This window comes from Schistocerca serialis, chromosome 3 (assembly GCF_023864345.2).
Source record: "Schistocerca serialis cubense isolate TAMUIC-IGC-003099 chromosome 3, iqSchSeri2.2, whole genome shotgun sequence".
Lineage (NCBI taxonomy): Eukaryota > Metazoa > Arthropoda > Insecta > Orthoptera > Acrididae > Schistocerca > Schistocerca serialis.
In genome coordinates, this window is record NC_064640.1 from 391,516,348 (window position 1) to 391,538,618 (window position 22,271).

At 38.4% G+C, this 22,271-nt stretch overlaps 1 protein-coding gene across 1 annotated transcript in view; it reads left to right on the forward strand.

Annotated features, from left to right (window-relative positions):
* LOC126470238 (RUN domain-containing protein 1) overlaps positions 1-21,267 on the forward strand; it is a 169,993-nt gene extending 148,726 nt beyond the window's left edge. The window contains exons 11-13 of the mRNA XM_050097939.1: positions 8,181-8,278; positions 16,963-17,057; positions 19,707-21,267. Coding sequence (XP_049953896.1) covers positions 8,181-8,278; positions 16,963-17,057; positions 19,707-19,813 — 300 coding nt within the window. The 3' untranslated portion in view covers positions 19,814-21,267. The remainder of the gene's footprint in view (positions 1-8,180; positions 8,279-16,962; positions 17,058-19,706) is intronic.
* The last annotated feature ends 1,004 nt before the right edge of the window (positions 21,268-22,271 follow it).

A 22,271-nucleotide genomic window follows, 5' to 3' on the forward strand; every position in this document is an offset into this window, starting at 1 on the left:
AGTACATGTCGGACCCGCGTGTCGCCACTGTGTGATCGCAGACCGAGCACCACCACAAGGCAGGTCTCGAGATACGGACTAGCCCTCGCCCCAGTTGTACGGACGACATTGCTAGCGACTACACTGACGAAGCATCGCTCATTAGCCGAGCAGATAGTTAGAATAGCCTTCAGCTAAGTCCATGGCTACGACCTAGCAAGGCGCCATTAGCCTTACATAGCAATTGATAGTTTGATAGTTATCGTATGAAATGTCTCATCAAGAACGCTGTATACAAATGGTGGATTAAAGTTAAGTATTCCAGCAGCTACGTACTTTTCTTTATAGCATTTATGAAGTATCCTGTTTCAGACCATCAAGTCCGCCTGCTTGCTTAATGGCCGCCTCCCTTAAATAATGTGCGTAGTGTTGGCAATCTGTCAACACTACATGTACCTTTTCTGTTATTAGGGACCTTACACTAGAACGGTACCACATGCCAGCTGCAAATGTTCAATAATATGTATACCATTGGTTATGCCATCGATACAAAGATTTGATATTACTCACGCCCCACCCCCATTTTTAAACTTGTACATTTTCATGATGTAGGAATATTTTTAATTACTTTTAATATGTATTTTGATTTTCATTAGGGACCTAAAACTATAATGGATCTGCACACATTGTACAAATATTAAATAATATATATACCATGGGATAGGCCATGGAGACATAGAAATTATATTACTCACATCTCTGCCTCCAAACTCTCATACTTTTACGATGAAGGAATAATTTCACACCTAAGGTCATTTTTACATGATCATAGATGTGTACATATTTACTGATAGATAATTCACAGTTAGATTTTTCATACTGATGCTGTTGGATAGCATAACATGTGTTGGGCATATGCCAGGTTCAGATCACTGGTAAATTTGTTTAATAAAATTGGTTAGTGATTGAGAGTAGTGTCAAACATGGTGTAATAAAATGAATTATTACAGTTTTTGTGTGACACCATTAGAAGTGATTTTATCCTTGGTGTTTTTATTGGTTACACTATGTGTATCCTTTAAATTCTGATATGGACTTAACGTTTGAAATGTTTTGGCTGCTGTTTACTTTTTATGCTCTTTGTTTTTAGTGATATTGTCTCTTACAATGTTTCAGCATTACATGTCTTTGTATGTTTTTCTTATCAAACAATGGAAAATCCAGGATGGACTGTAACAATATTATGAAAAGGATAGTTCCTACTCACCATAGAGCAGAAGTGCTGAGTCACAGATAGGCACAACAAAAAGACTGTCACAAAATAAGCTTTCAGTCAACAAGGCCTTTGTCAAAAATAGGTGACAGACACACACACTCATGCAAACACAACTCACACACTCATGACCACAGTCTCTAGCAGCTGAAGCCATTTTCTTATGTTACAGTTCTCACCAAATGGTTAGTTTGTTGCTATTGTGTGACAATATTATGTGATACTTTAGTCACTAATGTGGAATAATGTTATGTATGCTTCTAAAAACATTGTGATGCCTTCAGCACATTTATTTGCACTCTCTCTGCAATTTTTACTGCCCTCTGCCCAATGGTTACAAAATGTAGTAGAACTACAGTAAGCAGATGTGAGCACAAAACAGCACACACATTGTTCACACCTCCTTTTCACAAACTGAGATTGCTAGTTATGATCTGTCTTGGGCTTTTTTTTGGTAATGCTACAATGAACAGTTTCCCAACTCCTGGTGTTCAGTAGTCCAAACCTGACTCTTACTTTGCATATGTTAATGAGTTTCTATAAAAATTTGCAAACACAGCGACAATTTGCACCAGGAGAAAAGTATAAGTGCATAGAGTCATTAAATAAATGGCAAATTGAGCTGCTCCAAGCCTGAGGAACTTTATGGCCTCCTACACTTTTAATTAAAAATATGAAGGAGTTAATACACTATGTGATCAAAAGTATCCGGACACCCCGAAAAACATATGTTTTTCATATTAGGTGCATTGTGCTGCCACCTTCTGCCAGGTACTCCATATCAGCGACCTCAGTAGTCACTAGACGTTGTGAGAGAGCAGAATGGGGCACTCCATGGAACTCACAGACTTCAAACATGGTCACTTGTGTCATATGTCTGTACCCGAGATTTCCACACTCCTAAACATCCCTAGGTCCACTGTTTCTGATGTCATAGTGAAGTGGAAATTTGAAGGGACATGTACAGGCCGACATCGTCTGTTGACTGACAAGAGACCACCGACAGTTGAAGAGGGTTTTAATGTGTAATAGGCAAACATCTCTCCAGACCATTACACATGAATTCCAAACTGCATCAGGATCCACAACATGTACTATGACAGTTAGGCGGGAGGTGACAAAACTTGGATTTCATGGTTGAGTGTCTGCTCATAAGCCACACATCACACCGGTAAACGTCAAACGATGCCTTGCTTGGTGTAAGGAGCATAAACATTGGATGATTGAACAGTGGAAAAACATGACGAGTGACAAATCACGGTATACAATGTGGCGATCCGATGGCAGGGTGTGGGTATGGTGAATGCCTGGTGAACGTCATTTGCCAGCGTATGTAGTGCCATCTGTAAAATTCAGAGGCAGTGGTGTTGTGGTGTGGTCATGTTTTTATGGAGAGGGCTTGCACCCCTCGTTGTTTTGCATGGCATTATCACAGCACAGGCCTGCATTGATGTTTTAAGCACCTTCTTGCTTCCCACTGTTGAAGAGCAATTCGGGGATGGTGACTGCATCTTTCAACACTATTGAGCACCTGTTCATAATGCATGGCCTGTGGTGAAGTGGTTACATGACAATAACAACCCTGTAATGGACTGGCCTGCACAGAGTCCTGACCTGAATCCTATAGAACACCTTTGGGATGTTTTTGAATGGCGACTTCATGCCAGGCCTCACTGACCAACAGTGGTACCTCTCCTCAGTGCAGCACTCCATGAAGAATGGGCTGTTATTCCCCAAGAAACCTTCCAGCACCTGATTGAATGTATGCCTGCGAGAGTGGAAGCTGTCATCAAGGCTAGGGGTGGGCCAACACTGTATTGAATTCCAGCATTACCGATGGAGGGCGCCACTAACTTGTAAGTCATTTTCAGCCAGGTGTCCGAATACTTTTGGTCACATAGTGTATCAATCCTTTGTGCACAATAATAAACAGGATTCTAGTGGTCATTTTCCAGAATGTTAAACAACAGTGGTTGTTCTCCTACACAAAAAAGGGTGACAAATCCTGAACTAGTAATTATCATCCGTTTCTCTGGTTCCTATATTTTTCAAAATAACTGAATGCTGCAAATATGTCTGCATTTGTAAAATAACAATATCATGACTATGTCTCAGTATGGCTTCAGGTCCCAACTGTCAGCAATCAAACCTATTGAAAATGTTATTTCTTTTGAGCAACACTCCTTTGAATTGAAACTGTTTGTTGAAGCTACACTAGTTGAGTTGAATAAGGCATTTGACTCAGTAAACCATAAAATATTTCTGAATAAACTATGGTGCTATGATATCTGGGATTTGGAACTCTCCCTAACTGAATTGTACCTTAATAACAGAAAACAGATTGTAAACTACAACAATGAAAAGTGACACTTCCTCTATGATACATAAGGAGCAGTTGCTGGACCACGGCTATTTATAATATTTATAAATTACATGCCAAGTATCGTGCCATGTAAATCAGTGTTTGATACTGGTAATACAACATTCATAAGTTCTGAAAACTATGTGAACAAACTAGAATTAAAAAGTGAAGAGTACTTTAAATTATCAAATGTGGTTTAATGGTGATACATTACCTATTAATTATGAAAAGGCTGCTAACATTATTTTCAGTTCTATACAATGTCGACACTGAGTGTACATCTGCTAAAATCTTTGGTATTTATCCAGCTGTTGTGTTAGTTATCTGTTGAGTAAACTGTACATTTGTGTTATTGAAAAACTGTTGCTAAGTTCTTATTACACTTTCTTCCACTTTCATCTAAGATAGCTTTATTTTGTGGGTTAATTACCCTTGAGCCAAAACATTTTTTCTCTGGCAGGAGGTGTCCATCAGCTGCAAGTCTGGAACATCCATATCTAAAATATCTTGCAGGCATCATTTCAAACTGTGCACTATATTAACAGTTCCATCTCTCTTCACAAACAGTTGCCTGTTACTTACAAAAGAATACTATAACAGGTACAACCTAAGGCAGCCTGTACATCATAATAATAATACATGCCAAACAGTAAAAATAGGTATACCTACAACTAGACATAAGAAAATGTAGTGTAGTTATGAATACCAAGGTATGAAGCTTTTTAATAAATTACTTCCATAAGCACATTAGGTTTCACTAAATTTCTTCAAAAATAAAACCCAAAAGTGGCTGAAAGAAAAGACTTCCTACATACTTGAGGAATTTGAAAATTGCTTCAAAGATGATCTTAATTACTAATTAATTTGAAGGACTGACTGTTCCTTCTTTCAAGAAATTGTGTATTTGGTCTTTTATAGCATTCTTTTATCTACACTGCCTGGCAAAAAAAAAAAAAAAAAAAAAAAAAAAGCAACCACAAGACTTAATTGGATCACAGTGTAACATTTTAATCATACATGTTATTCGCAGGTGTGTATAGGGGGCAGTCAAATGAAAATGAGACAAATGGAAAAAAGTGAGTAAACAATTTATTATTTCAAAAGTAATTGCCATAAATGTTAATACAGTTATCCCACTATGAGACAAGACTGTCAGAGCCTTTATGGAAAAATGTTTGCAGTTGCATATGAAAGGCGTACAGTTTTTTGTCCAAAGCAAATCGACGACCTCAAATGTCTTTCTACAGGGCTCCAGAAACATGGAAATTGCATGGGGAGGGACGTGGACTGTATGGAGGATATGTAAGAGCTTCCCAGCAAAACTTTGTAGTGTACTCCAAGCAAACTTGCCTACATGTGGGCTGGCATTGTCCTGCAACAGAATGATGCTGTCCATCAACTTCCGGGGTGTTTGGACTTATTGAGGCACTTCAGCTTTTTGCAGTGTCCATGTACAGCTGTGTGTTCCAGAAAGTCAATGAGCAGTGGACCCTTGCAGTCAAAGGGAAAGGTCATCGTGACTTCCCCGGAGCTAGCATGCCTGTTGTTTCGACTACACCGTAGAAGTTTCACTGGGGAGGCCTTACACACCCTCCATACAGCCCTGATCTCTCGCCATGCAATTTCCATATTTTTGGAGCCCTGAGGAAATACATTCATGGCCGTTGATTTGCTTTGGACAAAGAGGTACAATCCTGGATACAATCATGGCTCTATAGGCATCCACAGACATTTTCCCGTGAAGGCATTCACCGTCTTGTTGCACAATGAGATAAATGTGTTAACAGTTATGGTAATTACTTTTGAAATAATAAACAGTTTACGTACTTTTTCCTTCTGCCTCATTACCATTTGACTGCCTCTTATACATGGCTAGAGTTATAATTCTCTTTGACAGGTAAACAGCCACCAGAGTGCATTCGTGTAATTCATGTTTATTGTTGCTGCCGGGTCTGGTATGGTATATAAAAGTCAGAAACAGCACCAGATGATGAGTAAGCACTGTGAAGGACATGGAGATGCAGCATACTCTTGTGAGACAGCATTATCAGCACCTGACAGTGTTTGAAAGGGCCCTCATTGTGGCTCTGCATTTGGCTGGCTGGTCATATGTGCAATATCCAGATTTGTGGGCTATTTGGACGTGGCAGTGGCCCAATGTTAGATCGCACAAGAACATGAGGACAAGCATACTCGTCATCAAAGTTCTGATTGACTATGTCTGACTACCACAAGGGAGGATCACCGTGTTGCATCCGGGGACATCTATCTCCTTCATGTCTGCGCCTGACTTTTGAGAACAAGTATATATTCCTTGCAACATTCTGTACCATCCCACACCATCAGTTGGAGACTGGCAGCTGCCATACTAGGTAATTATTGCCCCACAGGTATTTGTGTTCAGGGATGAGTCGTGGTTCTGCAGTAAGCCAGATGGCTGTCATTGGGGAGTGCAGCAGTGGTCTGAGGAGAGGTTCCAATGTTTCAATGTTTTTGAAAAGCATAGTGGTGTGACTCCTAATGTCAGGGTGTGGAGAGCCACTGGGTAAGACTTCTTTGCAGTGACTGAGGGAACTGGTTGGTTGGTTTGTGGGATTGAAAGGACCAGACTGCTATGGCCATCGGTCCCTTGACTGAGGGAACTGTGATGACTCAATGGTCCGTCACAGACAATGTGTATGCTCATGCGTTACCTCTCGTGGGACACTATTGTGGTGCCATTTTTCAACAAAACAATGCTTGTTCACACATGGCACATTTCTTTATGAACTATCTGCATGATGGTGGTGTACTCCTGTGGCCAGCAAGCTTGCCAGGTCTGTCCTTGACAGAATGTGTGGCACCAGCTTGCATGTCAGTTCTGTCCCAGTGCCAATATTCAGGGTATCAGGGACCAGGAACAACAGTTGAGTGTCTGCTTGCCTCAGGAGAGGATAAAGCTCTTTCTGAAATGAATCAGTGCGTGGATCCAGACCAGAGAGGATGTAACATCATACTGAAAAGTGGGCTCATACTGCTAAGTTCTTTGTAAATTTAACTCAGTTTTGTAATAACTGAAATAACATCACATACCATACTAACCTGTGAAGTTCCGTTTCATTTCTTCCTCCTCTTTTGGATGGGTGTGGTGGTTTTTTTTTTTTTTTTTTTTTTTTTTTTTTTTTTTTTTTTTTTTTTTTTTTTTTTTTTTTTTTTTTTTTTTTTTTTCCAGGCAGTGTGTACGAGGGTTGGATCTTACATAGTGGCAACTATTTATTCACAACCGATTCAAAAGAGTTACATGTTGCACCTGTTACTGTCCTTCAAAGTAGTCACCAGCGCTGTGTAGAACCTGTTGCCAGCGATGTGGAAGGCTTAGTATACTGTTAGCAAAGCCTGTTCTGTTGATGGTGCGAATGGAGCGGTCTAAAGTTATGGTGATTCTCATGTACGACTGTGATGGTGTTATCCCAACACATTATGTTCCTTCACAGCAGACCATCAGTGCACGGTATTACTGTTTGTTTTTGGAGCACCACCTAGACCAGCTTTGCGAAAGAAGCAGCGACACTTTCTGCAGAACTCACCCATCATTTTTCGCGACAATGCATGGGTGCATACAGTGCAAGCTGTGGCTGCTCTGTTCAGACGATGGGACTGGGAAGTACTGTACCATCCATCATACTCCCCAGACTTAAGTCCTTGTGACTTTGATTTGATTCCAAAGATGAAGGAACCACTTCATGGCATTTGCTTCAGAACTGTTCAGAGATTCGACAGACAGCAGACCGCTCCATTTGTACCATCAACAGAACAGGCTCTGCTAACAGAATACTACACCTCTCACTTTGCTGGCAACAGGCTCTACACAACGCTGGTGACTACTTTGAAGGACAGTAACAGGTGCAAACATGTAACTCTTTTGTATAGGTTGTGAATAAATAGTTGCCTCTATTTAAGTTACAACCCTCGTATACATGCATTTGTTTCTGTGATTTGATTGATTTGTTTGTGTGTTACTGTACAATAAGCAATCATGTTTTCTCCAACATTTCAATCCCCAATGTAAAAGGTATTTTTAAAACAACTTATTATGACATTAGGTGCGCACAAATGCTTAAAGGTGGATGGATGTTTGAATGGAATGAATAAATGGATGACGCTTTGCTAAATTTTAATTCACTTAGCTACTCCAACATTATTAAAATTGTAGTGGGTTATTAAATGTCATTCTGTATTTTTCGAATATTATTTGCCCAGGATTTTTGTGACTATAAACATAGTATGAAATATGAAATCAAAGCAACATCTGTCATAGACAAAACCAAAAAAGAGCAAAACTTGGAACATTACATGCAACTGATTCATTATGTAAACCTCGACTGCAGTCATCACGAAATACAAATTAATCCAATTCCTGCCCTTGACACGTGTGTGTGTGTGTGTGTGTGTGTGTGTGTGTGTGTGTGTGTGTGTGTGTGTGTTTTTATCCTCTGTTTCTGTTATTCTGTGCGCACATTTATGTACAAAGCATAATGTGACTGAAAAGTGTACTTCACGTTCTGTTTCTCATTAATTCTGTTTCAGAGCTTGTTGAGTGTCATTGGAAACATAATTGTTACGCACGCAAAATACAAGAGAAGTTATGATTCACATCTTAAAGCATTTATATGTGCAGCTTTAAAGTAAGTGCACTTTATAACAACATACTATGTAAAGACAACTGCTCACACTGCACAACAAAATTAAAAGTGCCGCATTTTTAAACCCGGTGGTTTGGTCCCGCTGCAACACAGAATTTCAAAATTTTGTTTGAGTGTGGCTACAATCTTTCTCTTTAATGGTGCAGAAATATGACGCCCTGCAACATCAGACTTGGTATCAGTGATGCTTCTAACAGCAAGGTCTCATCACATGTGAAAAAAGAAAAAGGAAAAGCCAGAGCTCACTGGTTCATGTTAGATGTTACGTGGTGTAATGGTGTCACATTGGCACCAAATTCCACCAAAAATCTGCCCAGTGCCACCATGGATGTGTAACCATGGGAAGGTTGTCACACATCCTCTTAGTCAGATCTCAGCCCATTCTCCTGACGCCCCAGCAATGGAGATCAGAACTGTGACACCCAACATTGAAATTGTGCAGATTTTTGTGCTGATTCTGAGCAGCAGTGTGTCCAAAATGTTTTCCTCAGACAACTGTAAGAAATTGTGTGATTTCAATGCCGGATGTCACAGTTCTGACTTCCATCACAGAGTCATCAAGAGAAGGGGTGAGATGTGGGTAAAGGGGAAGTGTGATGACCTTCCCGTGGTGTAACACATCCACCATGGCACTGGGCAGAATTGGGGTGAAATTTGCTGCCAGTGTGAACTTCTGAGCTCTGGTCTGGTTTTTTTTTTTTTCCTTTTTTTTTTCTTTTCTTTTTTTTTTTCACTTGTCGATATCTTGTTGTTTGAGGCGTTGCAGAGCCTGAGGGTGTTGTTGCAGGGTGCTATGCTTTTGCAATACAGAGGAAGTTTGTGCACACCTTTGAGCCAAATTCTGAACTTCTATTTCCCAATGGGTGCATATCGCAAGGTTTCAAAAAAATTACTCCTTAATTTTGTTGCACAGTGTAGTTTTTAATTTTAGTTTCTTTGAATATCAAAGCCAAAGCTTATTTCTTGCTTGCCTAGGTTACATATAACTTGGTGAACCTTCTGTTGGAAATCATTGTAGTTTAAAATTCTGAAGTTATCTTAATATAATAGAAGGAAACATTCCATGTGGGAAAAATTATATATAAAAACAAAGATGAGGTGACTTACCGAACGAAAGCGCTGGCAGGTCGATAGACACACAAACAAACACAAACATACACACAAAATTCAAGCTTTCGCAACAAACTGTTGCCTCATCAGGAAAGAGGGAAGGAGAGGGGAAGACGAAAGGAAGTGGGTTTTAAGGGAGAGGGTAAGGAGTCATTCCAATCCCGGGAGTGGAAAGACTTACCTTAGGGGGAAAAAAGGACAGGTATACACTCGCACATATCCATCCACACATACAGACACAAGCAGACATATTTAAAGACCAAAATATGTTTGCTTGTGTCTGTATGTGTGGATGGATATGTGCGTGTGTGCGAGTGTATACCTGTCCTTTTTTCCCCCTAAGGTAAGTCTTTCCGCTCCCGGGATTGGAATGACACCTTACCCTCTCCCTTAAAACCTACTTCCTTTCGTCTTCCCCTCTCCTTCCCTCTTTCCTGATGAGGCAACAGTTTGTTGCGAAAGCTTGAATTTTGTGTGTATGTTTGTGTTTGTTTGTGTGTCTATCGACCTGCCAGCGCTTTCGTTCGGTAAGTCACCTCATCTTTGTTTTTATATATGAAGTTATCTTAAGTGTGAAGAAAATGTAAAAAAGCAAGGAAAGGTAAATTGTGGAGACAGTAAGGCACTGTGTGATACAAGTGAGGAAACAAACCTATTTACTAGAGTGTAGACGATTAATGATTTCACTGTGTCCATTTGTGGAAATTGAGAAACTACCAACAAAATTAAGAAGTCAGTATTGTATATCACTTTTTAGTGCCAGATTCTGTATTTGATAGTTACTTATTAAAAATTGTAATCTGCTATTTTTCTAGAGTAACTCTGCTTTTCATAATTGTATAATTTTTTGCTAAATATATGGCTTATTTGGTACATATATACTATCGTATTGAGACTGCACAGTAAAGATAACTGATCTTTTAGTGTAGCATATAGGTTTTTGTTGTCACAATGCCACGTATGTAACAAGTTGGTGTAGAAACTTTCAGTTGTCCTAAACATACCCATTTGCTGACAATGTCATGGTAAAATGATCACATGAAGTTACACCTACAATCTCATTTTTATCCTGCAGAAATTGTCAATTCAGGAAGAAGGTTTATTCTGAGAAACTGACTGGCAATCATTGCTCCCTCATTGAATAATTGTTCAGTGCATAAGAATCTTCTCTAGCAACGTGACTGTATAGTGCAGTGAATAAAAGTGTGGCCATATAGACAACCATATTGCTGATAAGGCAGACAGTGTTTCCTCAGACATAGTATGAGCTACCTCTCAAGTGGTCTATGGAAATAGTGTATGATTTATAAAGTAATTTTCTCAAGAAGCGAGTTTACGTTTGGGGAATACCTGCTCAAAATTATGTACCAACCTGGGTAGTGCTTGTAGGGAACAAATATGACTACGGTATGATAGAGACAGTGATTTATTTATGGAACTGTCTATCCAGGTCAAAAGCTGTGTGCACTATGCTGGTAATTCTTTGCGAGTAGGCTGTCGGAGTACTGCAGGTAAATTTCTGCAATGGGTTTGATTCGACTGCTTGGAAGTGTGGATTGTTGAGGCCACCACATCACTCCTTCCACAGGGAGATACAGCTGTTAACCATTTTGCTGATTTTTGCATACCGTGCTGAGGTGGCTTTTGTTATGGCTGTACTGCTTGCCTAATGCTGGTGCCTATCCTGAGAGACGGCATTCAGGCTGATATGAAATACTTATCCAATTTGTCAAAAACTATTGGGTTAAAAAAATTCTGTTTGTGCACATTTTACAGTCTGATATCATTGCTTCATAAAGGACTGAGTTTCATTTTGTTATGCATCATAGTTACTGTGCTGCATCAAATTAAGTAAAACATTGCGTGAAATTTTAAAGATTTTGCAGAGGTAAAAACACATTGTGTAAACTCTGCATATGGTTGATTTTAGCTCATACACTGCAATGAATGAAATGTAGATAGAATATCAAAATTTTATTTAAAATTGAGATCAGAAGAATACCTCATTTCGTTCTCAAGTTATTGTGTTTTATATCTGAGGAATAGTCATGAGCATCATGCCCATTCATGCTCTTGTGCATCGTTAACCATGTGGTCATAAGAATCGTTATATCTCATAAACGATTCAAGATATCAAAATGAGGTTTTTTGCGAATGATAGCATGCAATGAGACACACATTTTGCATGATAAATGCTTGAAACTTTCTTATTCACTGTGATATGGAGGTAACTCATCAGCAGCCGTGAGAGGTTGGTGCCTCAGGACACCTTCAGATGTCAAAGCACTGTAGGAAAATCCAAGTGGCACATGTATACACATCTACAACACCTGGGGAACAATGCAGCAGGACATGTATACATGCCGACAACAGTGAAAGGGTTAATGATGTGCTATTGGGAGTATGGCTGATTTGTTCACACCATTTTATGCTTAATATTTTGATGATTGATTCAGTTGCCTTCTTCAGATTCTGCAAGTTGTGTTGGTATGTGCACCAGCTGCCTGGAGTCCAACTAGTCAGCTTAATCAGTCATGCATCAAAACAACTGTAGTCATCAGTTTATAAATGCACAAATAGGTCCTGGTGAAAATGCACTCATCATGCATAACATGAATACTGGGTCGCTGAGTGTGACGACTGTTCTAGTCTTGTTGAGTTGTAGCTGGTGATCCAGTGATGATTTCTTCGACACTCATGTCTCGTGGATTTTCAGCATACGTGCCATGTTTATGGATGCTACAGTACTGTCAGCTAGGTGTGCTCTGTTAGTAATTCTGTGCAGGTTATCTATCAGAATGCTGCATATGAATTTCTGAAATGGTGGTTCCAGTTCCACTGCATGGAAGTGTGGTGTGCTAAGGCCACCGCATGTCTGTAGATATTATTAAGCATTAGTGTGTGGCCATATTTCTCCTGAGGATGGCTCAGTTCTTTGTGTTGCTCTACATTAAACTGTGAGCTCCAAGGATGTTTCTACAACCAACTTCTGGCAGTTATGAAAGAAGGAATAATACTTACTGTTCCTGTAGTGCCCAATCAGCTACAGGCGACCTTAAGTGGTGTTATTTCAAGTAAATGGCAAGCATATCTGAGAGCCCAGCTAGAAATAATGAACCAAGGATTGCTGAGTTAGTCAGCACTACCAGTAGTTTATTACCATAAACTCTGTACATGTTTCAGCCACCATCACTATATATGATGGTGTGGTGGAATGTTGTGTGTTTCAGAAATCATGGATCTTGATTTAGCTGTGTAGATCATGAGACTGATAAAAGCTTCTACAATATAATTTAAAAACTTCAATCTGAAGATCAACTGTACATTAATTAAGTGAATTGATGGTGATGTAAAAACAGTTATTAGTGGGTATGAGTGACTCACTTAGATTTGCTTTTGTGTCCAGGTTAGCATTAATTTCCCTTGCGATTCACAGGTAATAGAGAATGTAAAGTAGTCCTCCTGAACATACTATTATTAAGGAAATAACATTTTACATTCTGTGTTGTATCATGCCTTTCTTGTAATAATTTGGTAAAGGGTGGAATAGGGGAAGTGGGTGTTGGAGAATATTTCTCACTCAAATATACAAAATGGGCTAGAAGCACTACATGGAATTAAAAGTATGCCAGTGTACTATAACAGTACCCATTTTGTGGAGACTACTACTGCCTGCAACTGCATGAAAAAGAAGAACATGAGGTTGCTACTTGATTAAGAATGAGTTACTGGCACTTAGAATTACAGTAATGGAATTTCGTGCAAAGACCATATGGATCTGACAATGGTAGACATGCAGAAGGAATAAGAGACTAAGGGGTTGCACTGAGTCAAAAAATTGTAATGAGAGCAGTCAATAATGAATTAGAAACACCCACCTTTATTATAAACTTTAGCTCCTCAGTTCTGCCAGAGTACATTAAACCTGGGTTCACCCATCTGAAACTGCACACATCACTGGAATATGACAAATGTGTGTCATTCCGAGGCATGAATAGCACAGGACATTTAGGATTTTGATTCCAAGACTTGCCTTTCTTCCATGTAGCAGTGTGGATCTGGAAGTTATGAGATTTTTGAAACTGCATCAGGAAACAACGAAAGCCAATGCAGCGTGTTATAGCGTGTAGGGACTAAATAATTCAGCCAACACATTGTAGCAGAACAGATTTCTGAACGTGTGTGCATGTGTACTTTAGCTCAAAAAAGGATTTGTCCAAATGCTAGCAAAGTTTTGAGTCTTGTTTTTGTGCATGTCACTGAATAAAAGCCTCAGCTATTCGGTAAGTTGTTACCTTTACTCCTAAATTATTGACAACTAGGAGGTAATGCAGAAGGCTGTTTAAAGCAAAATCTTGGTTATTTCAATCCTTACTAACTCAGGGAGGAAGGTAATCTAGGTCTCCCAGGGAATGACCGTACAATGCCCAGTAGTTATCATGTCGTTGCATTCACTAACAACATGTTAAAGACCTTGGAACACATGGCCCGCTGGTACACTAGGGCACAAGGATCCAGGAAGCTGATGCAAATAAAGAATGAGCAAGGAAACAGTATCAAAGGTGCATGCAGCAACATATCTGTTCATAAGCAAGAAACTGTAATGTAACACCATTACTGACACGTTTTAAGTGAATAACCCTGGGTTCGGTGTGGAGTGGCGGTTGGGTGGGTGGGGCGACTGCTGTGGCCTGTTGTGGGGTTATGAACCATTGAGGGCTACAACGGGATGAAGCTTCTCCGTCGTTTCTATGTCCCTGGTTCAATACAATACAAATCAGAATCTGAAAAGTTACTCCCGCCATCATGGTTGTCTTCACAGTTGTCATTAGAGTGCATCCTACCTAAGTGTATGGCAATTTTTTATGGTGTAATTGATTAACCTGCCCTTTTCCCAAAACATATCATCTGTTCTGATGACATGTTCATCAAACTTCTCCCAGTGTGCTGCAGTTATAGATGCAAACACATTCTTTGTCACCTCTTTAAGCTTCTCTAGAAATTTCCTGTATTGTGTTTTGCTCCCACAGATCTTTTAATTTTTGGCCAGGCCATTTCTGTGACATTAAGTTCATGTACATATGGATATAACGAGAGAACTGTATGCTCATAACTTTTCATTAATTTTTCAAAGTGCTGTTTCTTTTCATGATTTTTAAACTTTTGAATCATCTCAAATAATTCAAACTTCATTTTTTCAGTGTGAGATGCATTGCTATTTTCCACCAATTAATCATATTAATGTTAAAAGTATATTGTGAGGGTGATTTTTTATCTTTTTACAGTATCATAAGGGACATTATCAATAATTATAATAATAGTTTTGAGTAGCTTGAGGAGGAATTTTTCCTATACCTAAATCTCAAAATTGGTTGCATTAATCTGTCCATAATAATCTCCAAAGGGTTTTCTGGCTCTGAAAATAAGTTCTGTTCCATTGATACATACACTTTTGGAATCTGCATTAATAAGTCTATTTCTTATGCTGATATTTGTAGTGACATCCATAATATATTTGCTAAGCCACCATTTACCAAGTGTTCAATTATTGTCAACCCATACTTCGTCTATTTAAACAATGTGTCTATCTTGGAAACAAAAAGTTCTGATACTCTTACAGTATTTCACTCAGCAAGCAACAATAGTCAGATGCTGACCCAAAATTTTCCTGTTGCTAGCAAGTCTCCTCAGACAATGGGAATTCAGTTCTTTTCGTGTTTGCTGTGAGGAACTTTGGTTCAGTAGGGACACTTTTCTCTACTTTGTGAAAATATCTTATAGTGTATTGTATCACATCTCAGTCAGAGTTATCACAGTGGAAGTTGTGTATTCTGCAAATCGTGGACTTTTTACCAGCAGTAAAAAGAGAAGATCCACTAACGGAAATTCCCTCTTTGCAAATTTTTCTAATAGCTCTTTATGGCAACATAAATGGGAGCATGTAGACTAACTAGTTTCACCATATATTTAAAATTTCCTGTTGTAATTTCCTTATCACATGATTTCAGAGTAATCCTTATTATTTCTCTACCCTCAGTGTGAACTATCTTTCCCTCCTTGCATTCTGAAGACATCATAAAGGCAGAAGAAATAATCGTGGTGACTAATGAAACACCAGTCACTGAGGCAAACCATTTTCTTCGCACATAGGAAACAACAGCTAAACATAAAACCACAACATGCATATAAATAAGTAGAAAATAATGCAAGCAAGGCTAATACTACTGAAACTGGCAGTTGTGGGGTTGCAGGGAGCAAGGGGGACGACTATTATTCTACACCCCACTGCATAATGAACATTTTCCCTATTTCAAAAGAAAACATTATTGTTCTTCACTACGATGAGATTATCCTGACCAAAGAGACATTTAAAGTGAGACCCAGACTGAGTATGTGTTGAGACACAGCTTGCTATATGGTAGCAGTCCCTTATGGTGTAGTATGCATACAATTTTCAACTGTGAACCTAATAAATGATTTTCTATACCGTTTGTTGCCTACCCTGCCTCCTCCTCCTCCTCCTCCTCAAGTGGTGTAAAACCTCATAAGTCAAGCAATGTGTCTACCATTTAGTAACACCCAAACTTGGATTTGTGGCAAGTAGGGTTAAAGTTAAAACTGATAGGAAAAGTAGCTTGTGTACATTATAGCAAGGAGTTTGTTTTAGTTGTTATAGTTGCTCACTGATTGTTGTTTTTGTTCAATGTTAAATTGCCAAGTGAGATGCTGTATGATAAGCCTTGTCGTAAGGATGTTTTTGCCCATGACATTTGACTCTGACAGTGATAGTTTCATCTCAATAGAGGCACAACACACTCTTGATATGGTAACGCATGAAAGTCCTACATAACTTTGAATATGGAGTGTTCTATGCTTTGAAATTAGGGACCTGTCATAAAAAGAGAACAAAATATAATCTGAAGGCTTTGTGTTAAAACACCAGCCATACTTCAGAAGACTTTTGTTTTAGTCATGTTCCAGGCTTTAATTGCACAAGTGAATCGCTCCATGCAGATATCCGATTACACTTTAATCTTAGTTTTTTTTACTAATATAACTAAGTCCATTTGATATGTACATGCTCTGCTGTTAACAGGACTTGTTTACTAATATCTGTTAGTAGTGGAAGGCACTTGGTTTAATGGTATCATCATAATATATCTCTTTCTGAACACCCTATTTGAAATTTGGATGATACAGCAATTGACTCGTTCTCACTTCCCACGCCTGGGTTCCCGGGTTCGATTCCCGGCGGGGTCAGGGATTTTCTCTGCCTCGTGATGGCTGGGTGTTGTGTGCTGTCCTTAGGTTAGTTAGGTTTAAGTAGTTCTAAGTTCTAGGGGACTGATGACCATAGATGTTAAGTCCCATAGTTCTCAGAGCCAGCCAGCCAGCAATTGACAAGATCCAAGAATATTATTGGATCTTGTTCTGCTAAATGGTCAATTTTAATGGCCTATGTTTTGCCATTTTGTGTGTGGATTATTTCTCACTGCTTGACTTAGTTTTATATGCATTTCCTTTGCTGTTATAGCAATTTTGTATTTAACTTCTAGTGCACAGAAGCTCGTCACTTGGCTGCGGCTCATTTTACGGTGTCAGAAGCTTGTAGACATGTACTACCAGTCCTGGAGTTACGTCGTTAAAACAGGTGAATCAGTCTTTATTATTAGAGCTATTAAAAATATTACATGAAGGGTTTCAGTACTGAGAAGATGATTTACATATACTGTCAGAATGAACTTAATTCTTCAGAATGAACTAAACTTACAGGATATTGATATATTCTATGTTCTCAAAGGTATTTGATTGCGTAAATCACAGCATTCTTTGAAGTAAATTAGAATAGACTGGTGTCTCAGAAAACTTGGCAAAATAGTCAGTCATATCTTTGTGACTGAGAACACAGGCTACCACTGTGAAAGTGTCCTGACTGGGAAATAATTACATGTGATGTCACAGACTGAACATACACAGGGGGAAGAAAAATTTGCACACTTGGACTTCGCAGCATGATTCCTTGCATACTAGCAATACAAAAACTTCTCACAAAAAGTTTCATTGTGCACATATTTTGGGCAGTAAATGGATGTTAAAAATTGGTAATCTGGCAACACTGTAGTCACATGCATGTTAACAACCTCTGTCAGCATGTAGCACAGTGCTGTGCAGTTGGTGCAGTGGATAGAGTTTTGGGTTAGCATGCAGGAGGTTGAGGGTTCGGTTCTGAGTTGAGGTGTATTGTTTTTATTTGCTAAATGTAGTCTGCATAGTACAGTACCTGGAATCTTAACCATCATACAGTGATTACAATGGGTCTTCTACAAAGCATTTGCAGTTACATACTACAAACACAGAAATGGAATCAGAATTGTTTTCATTAGTCAGCTTTTGCATGTAATGGACACAAACTTTTCACAGCACTGCATCTACTAAATTCCAAACCTGTTTTGTGTGTACCCTCCCCTAACAGTCCCACTGGTTAATACCAACTATTATTCTTGCCACATTCAAGTCCATTACTCTTCATTAGGGCCTTATATCACCAGTAGGGCTAAAACATGCTTTGCAAATAATTTCAGTGAGACCATTGGGGGAGGCTACACAGAACACAGGTTTGGAATCTAGTAGGTGCAGTGACACGAAACAATTCGCATCCGTGATGTGCAAAAGGCGTCTTTAAAAGCTGACAAATGAAAATGATTGTACTTCCACTTCTGTGTTCATAGTATGCAACTGCACTGTGCCACACAGACTACATTTAGAAAATAAAAACAAATACGCTTCAACCCAGAATCGAACATTCGACCTCCAGCATACTAACCCAAAATGCTATCCACTGCACCAACTGCACAGCACTGTACTACATGCTGACAGAGGTAGTTACTGTATATGTCATTACAGTGTTGACAGATTGCCTGTTTTTAACAGCCATTTACTGCCCAATATATGTGCAAGAACGAAATTTTGTGAGAGAAATTTTTGTATTGCTAGTATGTGAGGAATGAGACTGTGAAGCCAGAGTGCACAAGTTTTTCTTCACCCTGTATATCCTTATAGTTATTTTAGTTAGCCCATTGTACTTACAAACAATTTATAGTACAACTGCATAATAATCACTTATAAGTGAGTAAATCAGTAAGGCATATAAAAATACAATAAAACATGTTACATCTTAAATCACTAAAGATTCTAAAAGTTGTTTGATTGTTTCTTGGAGTAATTTAACAAATGAAAACACTGTGTGTTGAGTTGGAATATTGTTTTTGAACCCAAACTGACATTCACTAGGAACATTGTGATTATTATGATCATCCACAATCCTTCTGTGCACAGTGTGTTACAAAATGATACCACCAAAGTTGTAGGGGTTGTAGAAGGTTTCTTAGGGACAAATTGAGGATAGGAACTACTGTCCAGAAACATCATCCCACAATGCTACAGAGCATCAAAGTTATAAGCACTGGTGATTGCCTCTAGGCCATTCCTTTGGCAGCAAATATGACTTTGTATGCTGACAGACTATAAGCAGAACATCTTGCAATGTTGTTTGTCGTTCAGTGATAATGACTGATTGCCATAATTGACAGTGGAGAAGATGAAGCTAGCTGTTGTGCAGACAGGCCTTGTCTCCTATGACTGTGATGGTCTTTTGCTTCAGTGGCTGACAGTTTCAGACATGGACTTCCATTCACATTTTATTTTCTTTTGTAACCATCTAAAATCTCCAATGTGTTTGGTATATAGGAGAAAGATAAACTGCAATTGGAAAACATTGTCCAAAACTATCAGCCACTGAGGCAAAGGAACATTGCATTCATAGGAGACAAGGCCTGTCTGTGCAGCAGCTAGCTCCATCTTTTCCACTGACAATTATGGCAATCAGTCATGATCACTGAATAATAAACAACATTGTGAAACGGGTGGTGGCCCAGTGGAAGATTCTGGCACTTGCAATTTCGATGCTCTATAATATAATTGGATGGTATTTCCTATATACTCAGTTTGTTCCTCAAAACACTCTCTACAGTCCTCGAAGTTTGTTGGTATCATTTTGTAACACCCTGTATATATTCTTCTGTAATTCTAGAAAGTGCAGTATTGTTAGTAGGGAAATTGAGTAGTAGCTGGAAACGTCTATTTTGTGACATGTTTTGCTTGCTGATACTTTTATTCAAGTACTCTCTATTGTTTTAGGTTTGTTTCTTCTAAGCATCATAATACAAGATATTGATCATCACATTTTTGTAAACCTGTGTTTGTGCCATTTAAGTCATGTTCCTTTTCTTTTGCCTTCCAGGATTTGAAGACAGTTTTCAGAGCCTTGATAGGCTGAGCCGTTTCAAATTTGATTTACCAGTTGATTTGGCTGTTCGACAGTTGCAAAACATCAAGGATGCATTCTGAATCAAGACCTTTAATCTATTGAATGAACTTTTTATAATTCTCTCTCTCTCTCTCTCTCTCTCTCTCTCTCTCTCTCTCTCTCTCTCTCTCTCTCTCACACACACACACACACACACACACACACACACACACAACCTTAAAGATATATTTATATAAAGAGAGTAAAAGCATTTTTTAATTTTCAGTGCGGTAATTTTGCTTGTGTGATGATAATAAAAAAAGATAGCACCTAAAATCAAAGATGTGTGCAGAATATTATAAATTTGTCTGAAAAATAACACCAAGAACATCTACCAAAAGAAGAATGTGATACAGATGTCTCTCTCTCTATCTGTCTATCTCTCTCTTCAATTTCTTACATTGGATGATTCATTAGTCAGGAAAAATATTACAAGCACATTATGCCATTTTACCCCAAGAAATGTCTCTTTTATTCATAAATTGATTAGTATGAATTTTAAAAAGCATATTAATCAGACAATGTGGAATTTGGATTATTAGACATTCTAAAGTCGTGGAGTTATCGAATAGGACAGCAGTTATATGGATTGCTTGTCAGATGTTGAAAAATATCTGCAAAAACTGATATCATCAGGTTATTGAAAAAGAGTGTAGAAATTTATAAAGCCACTCTTTCCCTCCCCCTGTCTCTCATGGCCTCCTCGCTGTCTCTCCCACCCCTTCTCCCCTCTCCCTCTCCTTCCCCTTCTCCCCTCTCCCTCTCCTTCCCCTTCTCCCCTCTCCCTCTCCTTCCTCTTCTCCCCTCTCCTCTCACTCCCTCTCCCCTCTCCTCTCACTCCCTCTCCCTCCCCACCCACCAAGATTCATAAGACACATTTTTTCTAGTATTTCTTCAGATATTTGAAATTTCATTTCTGTGAAGTGTAGCTGGAGTCAACTCAAGCATTTGTTACTCATTACATTGTTCATATGACACCCGGTATCAGTGAAAGCAGGGGTTTGTTTCCCATGACAAAGAAAATTATTTTTAAAGTGGAATTTTATGTGGCCATTTGACAGAGCAGTCTCAAATTAGTCTAAGGCAAAATTTGTTTTATTGACAGCAAAAAAACTAAGAATAACCAATACAGCAACAGCATCGCTCTGTCCCATACTGACTGCTACTATCATGCAGCAGCTTTGCTTAATCATAGCTGAAGTACTGATTATTCTTCATGTTTTACTGTATCTGTTAATGCATGCTGATAAAACAAATATCACAATAGTCTCATTTGAGTCTGCTCTGTCAAATGCACAGGTAAGTTTGTGATCAGTGGGTGGTTTCACGTATTAAATACTTTCCGTCATTTATTTCTCACCCTTTTGAAATACATGTTGAACTAATTGCGGATTAATGTTTGAGAAAAATATTCCTCGTGTTTGTGTCGGTGCATCTATTTTTTTATTTGTATTTAAAATTTTATAGAAACAAGGAAAGAGTCGCAGTACCTGTAGTATATTAATAAGTGACATACAGAATATATATTAAACTTGTATATAGGTAAACATACACTCATACTGTACATATTGTCATGTATTTCTGCACATACTACTAACTGATTTGCAAGAATGAAATTAACAAAAAAAAGTGTTAAGTATTTTATCTGAAATTGATAGAGCAAGTTTAACATAAATTTGAAAGTGTGGGATTATGACTTTGATAGTTAGGCTGAGCAAGCAAAATTAGTCACAGAGGACTGAAATATTCCTAAACAAAAATTACTAAATAATGAACATTTTTGAGCTTTTACCAGTAAATCTCACCAGTATGCATGTGTATTAAGAGGTCTGTGAGTAGAAAAAAAACATGGTGCCACATAAAAATCATGCAATGGGTAGATGCCTCTCATTCATGCAGTAAATAGTATTTTCATCATTTAAGATAAAAGAATGAAATTATGCAACAACCACTAACTGTAGTCATTAATTTTATGTAGTGGATGTGCAAAGATGTCCAAGATTTGTTTTCAGTCTAATCCACAATCTTCAAAGGGTGATTGCGTAGTAAAGCTGTTGATATTAGATTAACACAAAAAAATTAGCTCAGATCAAACTGAACCTGGAAATCGGTATTGTATAAATGTTGTTTGCAGATTATATTGCCATGAACTGGGATCAACTTTGACTAGCAGTATTGTGCAGTTAAAGTCAGTTTCAAATGTAAATCATCAATTCACAACGTTGCGACATTACAAAAGAAAGGATTTTATTTCAAACAAAAGGTGAAAAGTAGTAAGTAATAAAGAAGTTGTTGTTGACACAAGAATGGTAAATAAACATGTGAATACTCAACTCCCACACTACCAAACTTCAAAATAATTTTTCTGAACTGTAGGGTTGGGTTAAGGAAATTATTTGCAGTCTTAATAATGAGTTCAGATAACAATTGCTCTCATAAGAATTCTTGGAGGTGACATGTAATCAATATGAAAAAGCTTTAAGTAGACACTTGATGGGA